Source organism: Amaranthus tricolor, chromosome 16 (genome assembly GCF_026212465.1).
Source record: "Amaranthus tricolor cultivar Red isolate AtriRed21 chromosome 16, ASM2621246v1, whole genome shotgun sequence".
Lineage (NCBI taxonomy): Eukaryota > Viridiplantae > Streptophyta > Magnoliopsida > Caryophyllales > Amaranthaceae > Amaranthus > Amaranthus tricolor.
In genome coordinates, this window is record NC_080062.1 from 11,718,082 (window position 1) to 11,733,081 (window position 15,000).

At 32.2% G+C, this 15,000-nt stretch overlaps 4 protein-coding genes, 1 non-coding gene and 2 pseudogenes across 5 annotated transcripts in view; all 7 read left to right on the forward strand.

Annotated features, from left to right (window-relative positions):
- LOC130802043 (DNA-directed RNA polymerase subunit beta'') overlaps window positions 1–3,038 on the forward strand; it is a 4,203-nt gene extending 1,165 nt beyond the window's left edge. The window contains exon 1 of the mRNA XM_057665963.1: window positions 1–3,038. This exon is cut by the window's left edge and continues 1,165 nt beyond it. Within this exon, the coding sequence (XP_057521946.1) occupies window positions 1–2,928 (2,928 nt within the window). The 3' untranslated portion in view covers window positions 2,929–3,038.
- Window positions 3,039–3,179: 141 nt separating this feature from the next.
- Window positions 3,180–5,029, forward strand: LOC130802070 (ATP synthase subunit a, chloroplastic-like; annotated as a pseudogene).
- On the forward strand, window positions 3,187–5,029 carry LOC130802073 (30S ribosomal protein S2, chloroplastic). The gene has a single exon (XM_057665981.1). It carries the CDS (start codon window positions 3,187–3,189, stop codon window positions 3,895–3,897), a length of 711 nt encoding a protein of 236 aa, XP_057521964.1. The 3' UTR covers window positions 3,898–5,029.
- Window positions 5,005–7,738, forward strand: LOC130802080 (ATP synthase subunit c, chloroplastic). The gene has a single exon (XM_057665986.1). The coding sequence runs from the start codon at window positions 5,605–5,607 to the stop codon at window positions 5,848–5,850; it is 246 nt and encodes an 81-aa protein (XP_057521969.1). The 5' UTR covers window positions 5,005–5,604; the 3' UTR covers window positions 5,851–7,738.
- On the forward strand, window positions 6,293–7,738 carry LOC130802096 (ATP synthase subunit b, chloroplastic-like; annotated as a pseudogene).
- A 1-nt stretch (window position 7,739) lies between these two features.
- LOC130802058 (ATP synthase subunit alpha, chloroplastic-like) lies at window positions 7,740–11,271 on the forward strand. The gene has a single exon (XM_057665970.1). The coding sequence runs from the start codon at window positions 7,744–7,746 to the stop codon at window positions 9,265–9,267; it is 1,524 nt and encodes a 507-aa protein (XP_057521953.1). The 5' UTR covers window positions 7,740–7,743; the 3' UTR covers window positions 9,268–11,271.
- TRNAS-GCU (transfer RNA serine (anticodon GCU)) lies at window positions 11,046–11,133 on the forward strand. Its single transcript has one exon. It is a non-coding gene; the product is annotated as a tRNA-Ser (tRNA).
- Window positions 11,272–15,000: the final 3,729 nt, after the last annotated feature.

The window sequence follows — 15,000 nt, forward strand, 5'->3', positions numbered from 1 at the left end:
TTGTATGTCACTATTGAGAGTGAAGATACTCTACATAATGTAAATATTCCGCCCAAAAGTTTTCTTTTAGTTCAAAACAATCAATATGTTGAATCCGAACAAGTGATTGCTGAAATTCGCGCGGGGACATCTAACTTGAATTTTAAGGAAAGGGTTCGAAAACATATTTATTCGGACTCAGAAGGAGAAATGCACTGGAGTACCGATGTGTACCATGCACCCGAATTTACATACGGTAATGTTCATCTCTTACCAAAAACAAGTCATTTATGGATATTATCCGGAAGGCCGTACAGATCGAGTGTAGTCCCCTTTTCGCTCTCCAAGGATCAAGATCAAACGAACATTCATTCTCTTTCTTTCGAACAAATAGATATTTCTAACCCCTCAGTCATTAATGATCAAATAAAAGAGAAATTATCGGACTCTTTTAGTAAAAAAGAGGATAGGATTCCTGATTATTCCGAACTTAATCTCATATATCCTGCAAAAAATTCTGATTTATTGGCAAAGAAACGAAGAAATAGATTCATTATTCCATTTCAATCGAATCAAGAACGAGAAAAAGACTTAAGGTACCGTTCTGGTCTCTCAATTGAAATACCTATAAATGGTATTTTTCGTAGAAATAGTATTTTTGCTTATTTCGATGATCCTCGATACCGAAGAAAGAGTTCGGGAATTACTAAATATGGGACTACAGAAATGCATTCAATCGTTAAAAAAGAGGATTTGATTGAGTATCGAGGAGTCAAAGAATTTCGACCAAAATACCAAATGAAAGTAGATCGGTTTTTTTTCATTCCCGAAGAAGTTCATATCTTACCCGGATCTTCGTCCATAATGGTACGCAACAATAGTATCATTGGAGTAGATACACAAATCACTTTAAATACAAGAAGCCGAGTGGGCGGAGTGGTCCGAGTGGAGAGGAAAAAAAAAAAGATTGAACTTAAAATTTTTTCTGGAGATATACATTTTCCTGGGGAGACAGATAAAATATCCCGACATAGTGGCATTTTGATACCACCAGGCAGAACAAATTCCAAGGACTCAAAAGATTTGAAAAATTGGATCTATGTCCAACGGATCACCCCTACTAAGAAAAAATCTTTTGTTTTGGTTCGACCCGTAGTCCCATATGAAATAACGGACGGTATCAATTTAACAACACTTTTCCCTCAGTATTTGTTGCAGGAAAGGGATAATGTGCAACTTCGAGTTGTCAATTATATCCTTTATGGAAATGGCAAAGCCACTCGAGAAATTTCTGACACAAGTATTCAATTAGTACGTACTTGTTTAGTATTGAATTGGAATCAAAATAAAAAAAGTTCTTCTATTGAAGAGGCCCGTGCTTCTTTTGTTGAAGTAAAAACAAACGGTATGATTCGAGATTTTCTAAGGATCCATTTAGTGAAATCCCATATTTCGTATATCGGGAAACGAGATGATCCATTATCAGAAAAAAATGAGGGATCAAATCATACCAATATGAATCCATTTTATTCCATTTATTCAAAGACAAAACTTCAACAATCATTTAACCAAAATCAAGGAACTGTTCGTACGTTGTTGGGTATAAACAAAGAATCTCAATTTTGTATAATTTTGTCATCATCCAAATGTTTTCGAATAGGTCCATTCCCATCCAAAGGTGTAAAATCTCACAAAGAATCAATTCAAAAAGATTCCCTAAGTTTAATTAGGAATTCGTTTGGTTCTTTAGGGACAGCCCTTCCAATTTCTCATTTTTTTTCATTTTACCATTTAATAACTCATAATCAGATCTCGGTAATTAATTATTTGCAACTTGACAATTTAAAACAAACCTTTCAACTAATTAAATTTCCGTATTATTTAATGGATGAAAATGGAAAAATTTATAATCCCGATCCATGCAGTAACATCATTTTGAATCCATTAAAATTGAATTGGTATTTTCTTCATTATAATTTTTGTGAAGAGACATCCACAAAAATTTATCTTGGACAATTTGTTTGTGAAAATGTATGTATGACCAAAAATGGACCATACTTAAAATCGGGTCAAGTTATAATTGTTCAATTTGACTCCGTAGTAATAAGATTGGCTAAGCCCTATTTGGCTACTCCGGGAGCAACAGTTCATGGTCATTATGGATCAATCGTTTATGAGGGGGATACATTAGTTACATTTATATATGAAAAATCGAGGTCTGGTGACATAACGCAAGGTCTTCCAAAGGTGGAACAAGTTTTAGAAGTTCGTTCCATTGATTCAATATCTATGAATCTAGAAAAGAGGATTGATGGTTGGAACGAACGTATAAGACGAATTCTTGGAATTCCTTGGGGATTCTTGATTGGGGCTGAGCTAACTATAGCGCAAAGTCGTATCTCTTTGGTTAATAAGATCCAAAAGGTTTATCGATCACAAGGGGTGCAGATACATAATAGGCATATAGAAATTATTGTACGTCAAATAACATCAAAAGTCTTGGTTTCAGAAGATGGAATGTCTAATGTTTTTTTGCCCGGAGAACTTATTGGATTGTTTCGGGCAGAACGAACGGGGCGCGCTTTGGACGAAGCAATATGTTATCGAGCTACCTTATTGGGAATAACTCGAGCATCTTTGAATACGCAAAGTTTTATATCCGAAGCGAGTTTTCAGGAAACTGCTCGAGTTTTAGCAAAAGCGGCTCTCCGGGGCCGTATCGATTGGTTGAAAGGACTAAAAGAAAATGTTGTTCTAGGGGGAATGATACCTGTTGGGACCGGATTCAAAGGAGTCGTACACCATTCAAGTCAACATAAGGGTATTCCGTTGAAAACAAAAAAAAAGAATCTATTCGAGGGAGAAATGAGAGATATTTTGTTTTACCACAGAGAATTATTTGATTCTTATCTTTCAAAGAATTTCTGTGATAGATCAAAACAACAATGATTTTTGGGGTTTAATAGAATAGATTCATCTTTTTTATCTTTTATGTATTTGTTATGGTTATTTAATTTAGTAATAAAAAAATTAGTAAAAAAATAAAGAAATTCAAAAAATAACGAAATAGAAAGGAATTAATGGTTTGCGTTGTATATCAATGGCCAATCCGTGGTAGAAAAGAAGGTTCCCTTGGAACAATTATTTATTTCAGAATACCTCATCTCTTTATTAAAAAAATAAAAAAAAGAGAAAGTGTGGGGAGAAATGACAAGAAGATATTGGAACATCAATTTGGAAGAGATGATGGAAGCGGGAGTTCATTTTGGTCACGGTACTCGTAAATGGAATCCTAGAATGTCGCCTTATATCTCTACAAAATGTAAAGGTATTCATATTATAAATCTTACTAGAACTGCTCGTTTTTTATCAGAGGCTTGTGATTTAGTTTTTGATGCATCAAGTAGAGGAAAACAATTTTTAATTGTAGGGACAAAAAATAAAGCAGCTGATTCAGTAGCATGGGCTGCAATAAGGGCTCGCTGTCATTATGTTAATAAAAAGTGGCTGGGGGGTATGTTAACGAATTGGTCCACGACAGAAACGCGACTTCAAAAATTCAGGGACTTGAGAATGGAACAAAAGACAGGGAGACTCGCTCGTCTTCCAAAGAGAGACGCAGCCGTGGTGAAGAGACAATTATCTCACTTGCAAACATATTTGGGCGGGATCAAGTATATGACAGGATTACCGGATATTGTAATCATCGTTGATCAACAAGAAGAATATACAGCCCTTCGAGAATGTATTACTTTGGGAATTCCAACGATTTGTTTAATCGATACAAATTGTGACCCGGATCTCGCAGATATTTCGATTCCGGCAAACGATGACGCTATAGCTTCAATTCGATTAATTCTTACTAAATTAGTATTTGCAATTTGTGAAGGTCGCTCTAGCTATATAAGAAATCCTTGATTCATAATAAAATCAAAAACGGATTTGCTAAGTTCTATATCGGTTCCTATATCCTGAATCTCAAAAACTAGTTAAAAACTTGGAATATGATATTATTTAATTTTATTTAATTAATCGGTATTTTAAATAGAAAATTAAAGTAAACAAGTCGAGAAAGCGATGGTTGAATCAAAATAATTTTTTTTTTAAGTTATATTTCTGTCAGAGGACAATATGAATATTCCATCATATTCACTTAACACACTAAAGGGGTTATATGATATATCTGGTGTGGAAGTAGGCCAACATTTCTATTGGCAAATAGGAGGTTTCCAAATTCATGGTCAAGTACTTATAACTTCTTGGGTTGTAATTGCTATCTTATTAGGTTCAGCTGCTATAGCTGTTCGGAGTCCACAAACTATTCCGACTGGCGGTCAAAATTTCTTTGAATATGTCCTTGAATTCATTCGAGACGTGAGCAAAACTCAAATTGGAGAAGAGTATCGTCCTTGGGTTCCCTTTATTGGGACTATGTTTCTATTTATTTTTGTTTCGAATTGGTCAGGGGCTCTTTTGCCTTGGAAAATCATACAATTACCTCATGGGGAGTTAGCCGCACCCACCAATGATATAAATACGACTGTTGCTTTAGCTTTACTCACGTCAGTAGCCTATTTCTATGCGGGTCTTACAAAAAGAGGATTAAGTTATTTTGGTAAATACATTCAACCAACCCCAATTCTTTTACCCATTAACATCTTAGAAGATTTCACAAAACCTCTATCACTTAGTTTTCGACTTTTCGGAAATATATTAGCGGATGAATTAGTAGTTGTTGTTCTTGTTTCTTTAGTACCTTTAGTGGTTCCTATACCTGTGATGTTTCTTGGATTATTTACAAGTGGTATTCAGGCTCTTATTTTTGCAACTTTAGCTGCAGCTTATATAGGCGAATCCATGGAGGGTCATCATTGATTAGTGTTAGGAAGAGTCTATCGTTTAGTTTAGATCCAGGTAATATATCTATGTATCAAGATATTCTATCAAGATAATCTATGTTATCTAGAACATATAAATGTCAAAATTCATACAGTCTAACCGGAATAGAAAAAAAAAGATTCGAGCGAGAAGTGTAAAATAAAAAAGAAAAGAAGGCGTTGGTTAGTAGAGAGGGGGTGCCGCAGGTATGTGGAATCTAATGACTATTTAAGTTAATTCTTGCAGATTAGATGGTTCGAAGAATGATTAGAAAATCCGATTGAATTAAAAATAGAATCGCCGGTTTACGTTATTGAAGAAACATATGTATATTTTATATTAGAGATTGGCAAGTTATATATGAATGAATATTTCATTTGCCCTACTTAAATTTCTTAAATTTCGGATACCAAACTGAAGTCCTTCCGTTTTGTTTAGGACTGCGAATTGAATGAATAAACAGATCAAATAACGAAAAAGATCGAAGAATGATTAATGATTAGAAAAAATAAATGGAAAACTCGGGTTGTATTAATTCAGAAAGACTCAACAAATAGGAACTAAAAAAAGATTAAGTCTTTCTAATGATCGAATGATTCAATAATATTATTATTTATTATTTCAATTTGGCGTTTTTATTTTAGTTATTTCGACTGGATGAATATTACTAACGGAATAATTAAGTCCTAATGCATTGGTTGATTGTATCATTAACCATTTCTTTTTTTTGTGTGTGAGGAACTTATCATGAATCCATTGATTTCTGCCGCTTCCGTTATTGCTGCTGGATTGGCTGTAGGGCTTGCTTCTATTGGACCTGGAGTTGGTCAAGGTACTGCTGCGGGACAAGCTGTAGAAGGTATTGCGAGACAGCCCGAAGCAGAGGGAAAAATACGAGGTACTTTATTACTTAGTTTAGCTTTTATGGAAGCTTTAACAATTTATGGATTGGTTGTAGCATTAGCGCTTTTATTTGCGAATCCTTTTGTTTAATCTCAAAAAAGAAATATGATAAATACATATTTCTTTTATAGTCTTGGATTTGCAGGTTGCTTTTTCACATTTATAGTAAAATATCGCTCCTACACAATTACTCATTCGTTGCGAAAATAACCCACGGGAAGGACTTATTTGAGGATGAAGAATTAGTGTTACCCACTCGCTTTCTTCCTTCCTTCCCCTTCGTAAGTTCCAAGGCGAAGTCTTGCAACAAAGGAGGTATTTCGCAATTCGCATGAAACCTAGTACCTAATTAATATTAAGAATTCTATTCCAAAAAATGAAGTATTATTCTTATTGGAAATTAGGGAATCTCAATATAAAATAAATAAAAAATAATTTTTCAAAACTTTTTTTATTTATTTTATATTTATTAAGTACCAACGAAGTGAAATAATACAATGATTTTTGTAGTTTATTTATAAGAGGAGATCATATGAAAAATGTAACCGATTCTTTCGTTTTCTTGGGTCACTGGCCATCCGCCGGGAGTTTCGGGTTTAATACCGATATTTTAGCAACAAATCTAATAAATCTAAGTGTAGTTCTTGGTGTATTGATTTTTTTTGGAAAGGGAGTGTGTGCGGGTTGTTTATTTCAAAAATAGGTTGGATTCAACCAACTGTACCTCTTTTTGTCTTTATAATTAAAGCAAAATTCTAAGGTGCATGATTTCACGAATGACTTCTGAATCAATAATAAATAAAGAAATCATATGTAAGAACCATAGCATTTCGTGATTTGTTGGGAAATATACTTTGATTCTCTATTAACCAATAATGTAGGACCATTAACATGGTTAAAGCTTAAATTGTTTGAAGTCGAAGCACAGCAGGGTATTCTTTACTACCATTATATTGATACTTAATACCGAGACGTATTTTAAAATCGTTATAAATTTTTCGATATATAACACTCATGTCGATAAAAAGATTTGAATCCTTTTTTTCTTTTTTTATTGGTATTGGAAAAAGGTTTATCCTTTTTATTTACTTAAGAATATATTTTAAGTAAATAAATGCCAAAGGCTGAGTCGACGACCTACGTATAAAGTAAAAAAAAATTGGATTTGAAGAAAAAAAACAACTTTGCTGACAATTACTTAATACTTATATTTAATACTTAAAATATATAAATATATTTCTATTTTTTTGTTTGGGTCAGAAGAGTCCTCCAAATATTCTAGTCTTGATTAGTGATTCGTTTCCATTTTTTGTGGAACATGACCAGAGAAGAGAGGATAGGTTCATTACATTCAAAAAAGGTATGGAAATTTGCCCGAAATAATTGAAGTAATTGAGCGTGAGAGCCAAATGAATTGAAAGATTCAAGTTTGGTTCGGGAAGGGATCATGAACGTTTTGAAATGAATGGAAAGATAATCTACTTTCATTAAATGATTTATTAGATAATCGAAAACAGAGAATCTTGAGTACTATTCGAAATTCAGAAGAACTACGCGGAAAAGCCATTGAACAGCTTGAAAAAGCCAGGGCTCGTTTAAAAAAAGTCGAAATGGAAGCGGATCAGTTTCGAGTGAATGGATATTCTGAAATAGAACGCGAAAAAATCAATTTGATTAATTCAACTTATAAAACTTTAGAACAATTAGAAAATTACAAAAATGAGACCATTCAGTTTGAACAACAAAAAGCGATTAATCAAGTCCGACAACGGGTTTTCCAACAAGCCTTACAAGGAGCTCTAGGAACTCTGAATAGTTGTTTAAACAACGAATTACATTTACGGACCATCAACGCTAATATTGGCATGTTTGGTGCGATGAACGAAATAACCGATTAGTCCTTCTATTCGATTGTAGGTATTATTTTTTTGTTTCCAATAATAAAAAAAAAAAAAGAAAGAAATAAAGAATTAAGAAAGACTCATGGTAACCATTCGAGCAGACGAAATTAGCAATATTATCCGTGAACGTATTGAACAATATAATCGAGAAGTAAAGGTTGTAAATACCGGTACCGTACTTCAAGTAGGTGACGGCATTGCTCGTATTCACGGTCTTGATGAAGTAATGGCAGGTGAATTAGTAGAATTTCAAGAGGGGACAATAGGCATTGCTTTGAATTTGGAATCCAATAATGTTGGTGTTGTATTAATGGGTGATGGTTTGCTGATACAAGAAGGAAGTTCTGTAAAAGCAACAGGAAGAATTGCTCAGATACCTGTGAGTGAAGCTTATTTGGGTCGTGTTATAAATGCCCTAGCTAAACCTATTGATGGTAGGGGTGAAATTTCGGCTTCGGAATCTCGGTTAATTGAATCTCCCGCTCCCGGTATTATTTCGAGACGTTCCGTATATGAGCCTCTTCAAACCGGACTTATTGCTATTGATTCAATGATCCCTGTAGGACGTGGCCAGCGAGAATTAATTATTGGGGATAGACAAACTGGTAAAACAGCCGTAGCCACAGATACGATTCTTAATCAACAAGGACAAAATGTAATATGTGTTTATGTAGCTATTGGTCAAAAAGCATCTTCTGTGGCGCAGGTAGTTACTACCTTCCAGGAAAGGGGAGCAATGGAGTACACTATTGTGGTAGCCGAAATAGCGGATTCCCCCGCTACATTACAGTATCTGGCTCCTTATACCGGAGCGGCGCTGGCGGAATATTTTATGTACCGTGAACGACACACTTTAATCATTTATGATGATCTTTCCAAACAAGCACAAGCCTATCGCCAAATGTCTCTTCTATTACGAAGACCGCCTGGTCGTGAAGCTTATCCAGGAGATGTTTTTTATTTGCATTCACGACTTTTGGAAAGAGCCGCTAAATTAAGTTCTCGTTTAGGTGAAGGAAGTATGACTGCTTTACCAATAGTCGAGACCCAATCAGGAGATGTTTCGGCTTATATTCCTACGAATGTAATTTCCATTACAGATGGACAAATATTTTTATCCGCCGATCTATTCAATGCTGGAATCAGACCAGCAATTAATGTGGGTATTTCTGTTTCTAGGGTGGGGTCCGCAGCTCAAATTAAAGCTATGAAACAAGTAGCTGGTAAATTAAAACTGGAACTGGCCCAATTTGCAGAATTAGAAGCCTTTGCTCAATTTGCTTCTGATCTTGATAAAGCTACTCAGAATCAGTTGGCAAGAGGGCAACGATTACGTGCATTACTGAAACAACCCCAATCAGCTCCTCTCAAGGTCGAAGAACAGGTATTGACTATATATACCGGAACGAATGGTTATCTTGATTCATTAGAACTTGAGCAAGTAAGGAAATTTATTGTTGAATTACGTACTTATGTAAAAACTAATAAACCGGAGTTCCAAGAAATTATATCTTCTACCAAGACATTTACTGAAGACGCAGAAGCCCTTTTAAAAGAAGCTATTCAAGAACAGATGGAACGCTTTCGACTTCAGGAACAAGCGTAAAGAAATCCATCCCTCTGAACCCTCTGAATTTTTTGTATTATTAAATAAAAAAGAAAATACCCTTTTTCACATGGATATCTAAAAAAAATATATGGAAATAAATTGCGTCCAATAGGATTTGAACCTATACCCAAGGTTTAGAAGACCCATGTCCTATCCATTAGACTATGGACGCTTTTCATTCCGATTTTTCGGATTTTTTCTTATTTTGTGTTTCCAAAAAAGAATCGGATTGTATGTGATGGGAGATGTGAATTTTTTGTTTGAATTGCGTATTTAATTCAATGATGCATTAATTAATACAGAATGGAGCGGGTAGCGGGAATCGAACCCGCATCGTTAGCTTGGAAGGCTAGGGGTTATAGTCGACGTTGATTTATGAATTTTAACGTCTCTAATTCAAAACCGAACATGAAACTTTGGTTTCATTCGGCTCCTTTATGGAAAAAGGAGCAATTCCCAGACCCTAATCTAAGGCGGGAATAAAATTACAAAAGAAAAAATCACCCATAACATCTATGTCAGTTTTTTGCATGAATGCATTCAATTCAAAACAACTTACTTTCTAGATGATCCCTCTAGAAGAGGCGATTCTAACAATCTTTCTAGTTACTTCGTTCTCTATTTCTATTTGAGAGAATCCTAAGGAAAAGTCTTTTGTTTCTACCGAGCTAAGCTAAAAAAAGAAATATGTTGATTGAAGCCTCTAGTAAACTAAAGTCATCATTTAATAGCTATTTTGCTTCTCTATAAAAAACTAGAAGATTTAGTTACGATTAGAAACCCTTTTTTCTATCTTTATCCATAGATCTCTTCCTTATACTCATTCAATTGGAAGTATTCATCCAATTCAACAAAATTTTATGTTTCGTAACTTCATAATCCAAAAATTCCACTTTCTAATATAATTGAGTTTTGGATCCAAATCACGAGAATGTATAATTTTCCTCAATTTTTTCATTGAGAGGGAAAGGATTAATTCCTTTTAAGAAATAAAGTTTTTGATCGGAATAGTAATCAAACCGGTAGACCCCTTAACTATTAAGGGGTTAATAGAACGAATCACACTTTTACCACTAAACTATACCCGCTACAGTTGGATTATTGTATCCAAATAAAACTTTTGTCGAACACTGAAATTGGATGTAATCAAGACAGGATTCGAAAAGAATCATGAAATTTAGAGTATTGACACTTTTTGTAGGAGGATTTTATGAGTTTTAATCAGATTTTAAAAAGTTATAGTTAAATAACTAAAAAAAAAAAAGTTCTATTTTTTCTTGAAGGAATTTTTTATGATCATTATCAACTAAATCATTTTCTTTATTCTATAGAATCCCTAGAATTCATTAAAACAAAAAGGGCCTGGCGAGGTATTGATCAGGCCAGGCCGTGGGAATCAAAAAAGAGTCCCTTTCGGGCGAAGAAGTATTTAATTAAATATTCTATTTTTCTATTAATTAATATTAAATATTCAGTCTTTTTTTTTCTTTTTAATTTTTAATATTAATTTTTAATATAATTATGAAAATTTCAAATAAAACTTGTACTTAATGTTGTCTTACACAATACAACTTGTATATTTTGTATATATATATTATGTTATATATAATATTGTGTTATATATATATTATATATTTTGGTTATATATAGATTATATATATTTTGAATTTTTTTATTTTAGTCTAATTAATTTGAGTTTATTACATATTTTTTACATAATTTTCAAATTTTTCGAAATTTTTTATTTAATATTTGACTATTACTATTTTCAACGGGGAGAGATGGCTGAGTGGACGAAAGCGTCGGATTGCTAATCCGTTGTACGAGTTATTCGTACCGAGGGTTCGAATCCCTCTCTTTCCGTTTCCATTGATAACTGAATCTTATTATTTGATTTCTCTTTTGAATTTATTCTATCTTTTTTTTTTCAAAATAGAATTATACAAAATAGAATTATATATAATTCTATTTTGAAAAAAAAAAAGATAGATGAAAAATAAAGCAAATAACCCCTTTTTAGTCTTATTCTTCGCGCCCAGGATTACGTCCTGGATCATTAGATAGGAATCCGAAAATGAAAAGAGAAACAAAAAATATTACTACTGTGTAAACAAAAAGTTTGAGAGTAAGCATTACACAATCTCCAAGATTATTTTTTTTGGAAAAAAGAGAATAGATTCTCTATTTTTATACCATATATCCTATAATATAAAATAGAATTTGAAATGATATTTATTATTCTAATATTAAAAGAATTTTTATTCTAATATTAGAATAATTTTTCTCGAAAAAATCATTCATTTTTTTAGGACAAGATGAAAGATCTCATCGAAAACTTACAGCAGCTTGCCAAACAAAGGCTAAGAGAAAAAAGAGTAGAGGTATGACTGGCATAAAATCTACAATTGGACTCAAAAAAGCGTAGGCCTCCGGTAATTTGGCAAAGAAAAAACTACTCGAATAAAGGGCCGAATTAAGACAGATCAAACTAAAGATATTAAGCATAACAGACATTTTTTTTTATTGCATTTTGGTTGAGTTATTGATATAAAAAAAAAATGAAGAAAAAAATCGTTCTTTTTTTTAACTTACTCACTCAATCAAAAAACCTTCTATTCTCAATGGAGAATAGAAGAAATTTTACTTTCATACAATATCTTAATGGAATTCTGTGTAATGATCAATAAATTCATTTGAATTCTATATCTACACGTGTCAAAATTCTAACAACAGAATCAAGTTGATTTTTTGTGTTTTGATAGTTAGGCTGGAATTGACGAACAATCAATAACAATATTAGGGTTTATTAATGTTGAATAGAAATCGAATTGGGGCGTGGCCAAGTGGTAAGGCATCGGGTTTTGGTCCCGCTATTCGGAGGTTCGAATCCTTCCGTCCCAGAATATATGTAATTTAAGATTGTATTTTTCTGTTTATAAGGTTTAAAATAGAATTGTATTCTTTCTACTAACTACTAATGATTTTAACGAAAATGAATCTTATCTTTTTTTTTTTCACATTTCATCAAATTTGAATTCCAAAAAAAAGTATTCCTTTAATCAGATATACATCCTCTATAAATATTCATATATAATATAGACATATATAATATAGAAATAGAAGTTACGAAGTTAATTTAGTTTTTTTTGCTTCATCCTGGAAACGAACTTGGATTTTTCCAATCTAATACCAATCTAATATATTATTCAATTTCGATTTCTTTTATTGATTATTTTTATTATATTAAACTCAAAAAGAAAGATAGATTTTGATTGCTTAGCGATGTCATCTTTATTTTTATTGTATTGTAAATTGTAAAAAAAATTAACATTCCATTACTAAATAAACATTCCATTACTAAATAAACATTCCATTACTAAATAATATAATAACTTAAGATATATTCCATATAATATATATGTATTGACTGTCCTGACTGAACCAATGACTATTCATGATTCCATAATTGAATCAACCGCATACCGGTTCCAAATTTGAGGAATGTTATGGTGAAACTTCGTTTGAAACGATGTGGTAGAAAGCAACGTGCGACTTGAAGGACATGATCTGGTGTGGATTCTTATATCCATCATTCTATTCTATAAGAAAGGATGCTCTTGACTCGACATCCTTTGCTCTGTTCCACTCGAAGCGGCATTGCATTTTTTGTTCGGATGTAATGGAACTAGTACATGATGGAGCTCGAGTAGTAAAGTATTGAGTTATTTCTCAAGGGAAAAGAGAAGGGTCTAGGGTTAGTGTTAATCAATAAGTTTTAACAACTTCGTAAGGATATCTTTGACAGAGAAATCGAAAGGATTAAAATAAAAAAAAGTTTCAAATCCTAAAAGAAAATCTTTTGTTGGAATTGATAAGACCTTATTCGATATATATCGTGGGGAATCCGCCGTTCGTATGATTTGATTTTTTGATAGAAAGAAATAACAAAAAGGCATGTTGCTGCCATTTTTGAAAGGATTAAAAATCTACGAAGTAATGTCTAAACCCAATGATTCAAAAAAAAAGATAAAGATTTCCGGAACAAGAAAATACCCTTTCTAATTGTTAATTGTCGCAATAATTGGATTTGGATCAGAATACCGAATTCAAATGGATTCTAAATGAGACAAAAGGGTATTTGAGACTGCTCAATAAATGATAAATGAAATGCCAAAGGATTTTCTTTTGAGCTATTTAAGAGTTATTCAACTTGAGTTATGAGTATACAAATGATTTTTTAGGAAATAAAGAAATGACAAGGATTAAATTCGTAGTTTAATTCATTTCAGTATTTTAGGGATTTATTTAATTATTTATATACCTAAACCTTGAATCATTTTTCTCGAGCCGTACGAGGAGAAAACCTCCTATACGTTTCCAGGGGGGGTATTGTTGATCTAATCTATCCCAATGAGCCGTCTATCGAATTGTTGCAATTGATGTTCGGTCCCGAAGAGAGGGAAGAGATTTGCAGAAAGTGGGTTTTTATGATCCGATCAAAAATCAAACTTATTTAAATGTTCCTGCTATTCTAGATTTTCTTGAAAAAGGTGCTCAACCTACAGAGACTGTCTATGATATTTTCAAGAGGGCGGAGGTTTTTAAGGAATTTCGCCTTAATCAAACAAAGTTCACTTAATGAACTAAAAAACAAAGATAATGTGGTGGTAGTTTGGTAGAATTTTTTTATTCCTTATTCTCGTCCTGTCTATTTTTTTTTTTTATGTAGTGCCAATCCAACACAAAAATTTTCTTATATATTTCCCTTTTGTTTGTACTTCGCTTTTAAAATACGATATATACAATATCATATTTCTATAATTTTAATATTAATAATACTATAAATAATAATAATAAAATTATTCTATTAACTAATAACTAACGAAAATCTCTCTATATATTTTATATATTAATTACGTTAATAATATTAATTACGTTAATAATAATTATTATCTTAAAAATATATATATATTTAGTAAAATAAAATATATTATTCTATTTTCTATTTATATATATTTCTCCTTCTAAAAATAAATTAAAAAGAAAGTTGTATTTCGAATTTCATTTGCATTTTTTTCTTTCTACGTTGTACTTAAAATTGTAATTAAATTTTTTTAATATTCATATTGACAAGAGTATATTGAACAAATATAATTCAATTTTGAAGTCAAAATAAATAATGAAATAAAAAAAATGAAATGGTTTCTTTCTGTCTTCCGCCCAATAAATAGGTTTAATTTTTTGCGATATATAATTTGTATCCAAAAAAGGAGAATATTTGTTTTAAAAATGTATTTTCTCTAAAAATTTTTTGTATTGTCATCGGATCTGGTTGGTTTTAAGTTCTGACTCAATTAGCAACTTTTGTTTTGATTTCTTGCTAATTCAAAGTTTTGATTCCAATTCATTTTATTTTTATCTCGATTGTATCTACATAACATATCTCTTTTTCGGGTTGCTAACTCAATGGTAGAGTACTCGGCTTTTAAGTGCGGCTACAATCTTTTACATATTCGGATGAAGCAAGGAATTCGTCTACATCATCGGTAGAGTTTAGTTTATAAGACCACGACTGATCCTGAACGGAAATGAATGGAAAAAAGAGCATGTCGTATCAATATAAAATATAAAATTCGGAGAATATTTCATTCTTACCAAATTGGTACAAAATTCTATTTGAATTTTTGGAAGGGAACGAAAGGACTTCAAAGCAAAGTTGGGTCGATTGAA

Coding starts and splice junctions, on each gene's coding strand:
- LOC130802073 (XM_057665981.1), top strand. CDS start 3,187: ATGACAAGAAGATATTGGAACATCAATTTGGAAGAGATGATGGAAGCG.
- LOC130802080 (XM_057665986.1), top strand. CDS start 5,605: ATGAATCCATTGATTTCTGCCGCTTCCGTTATTGCTGCTGGATTGGCT.
- LOC130802058 (XM_057665970.1), top strand. CDS start 7,744: ATGGTAACCATTCGAGCAGACGAAATTAGCAATATTATCCGTGAACGT.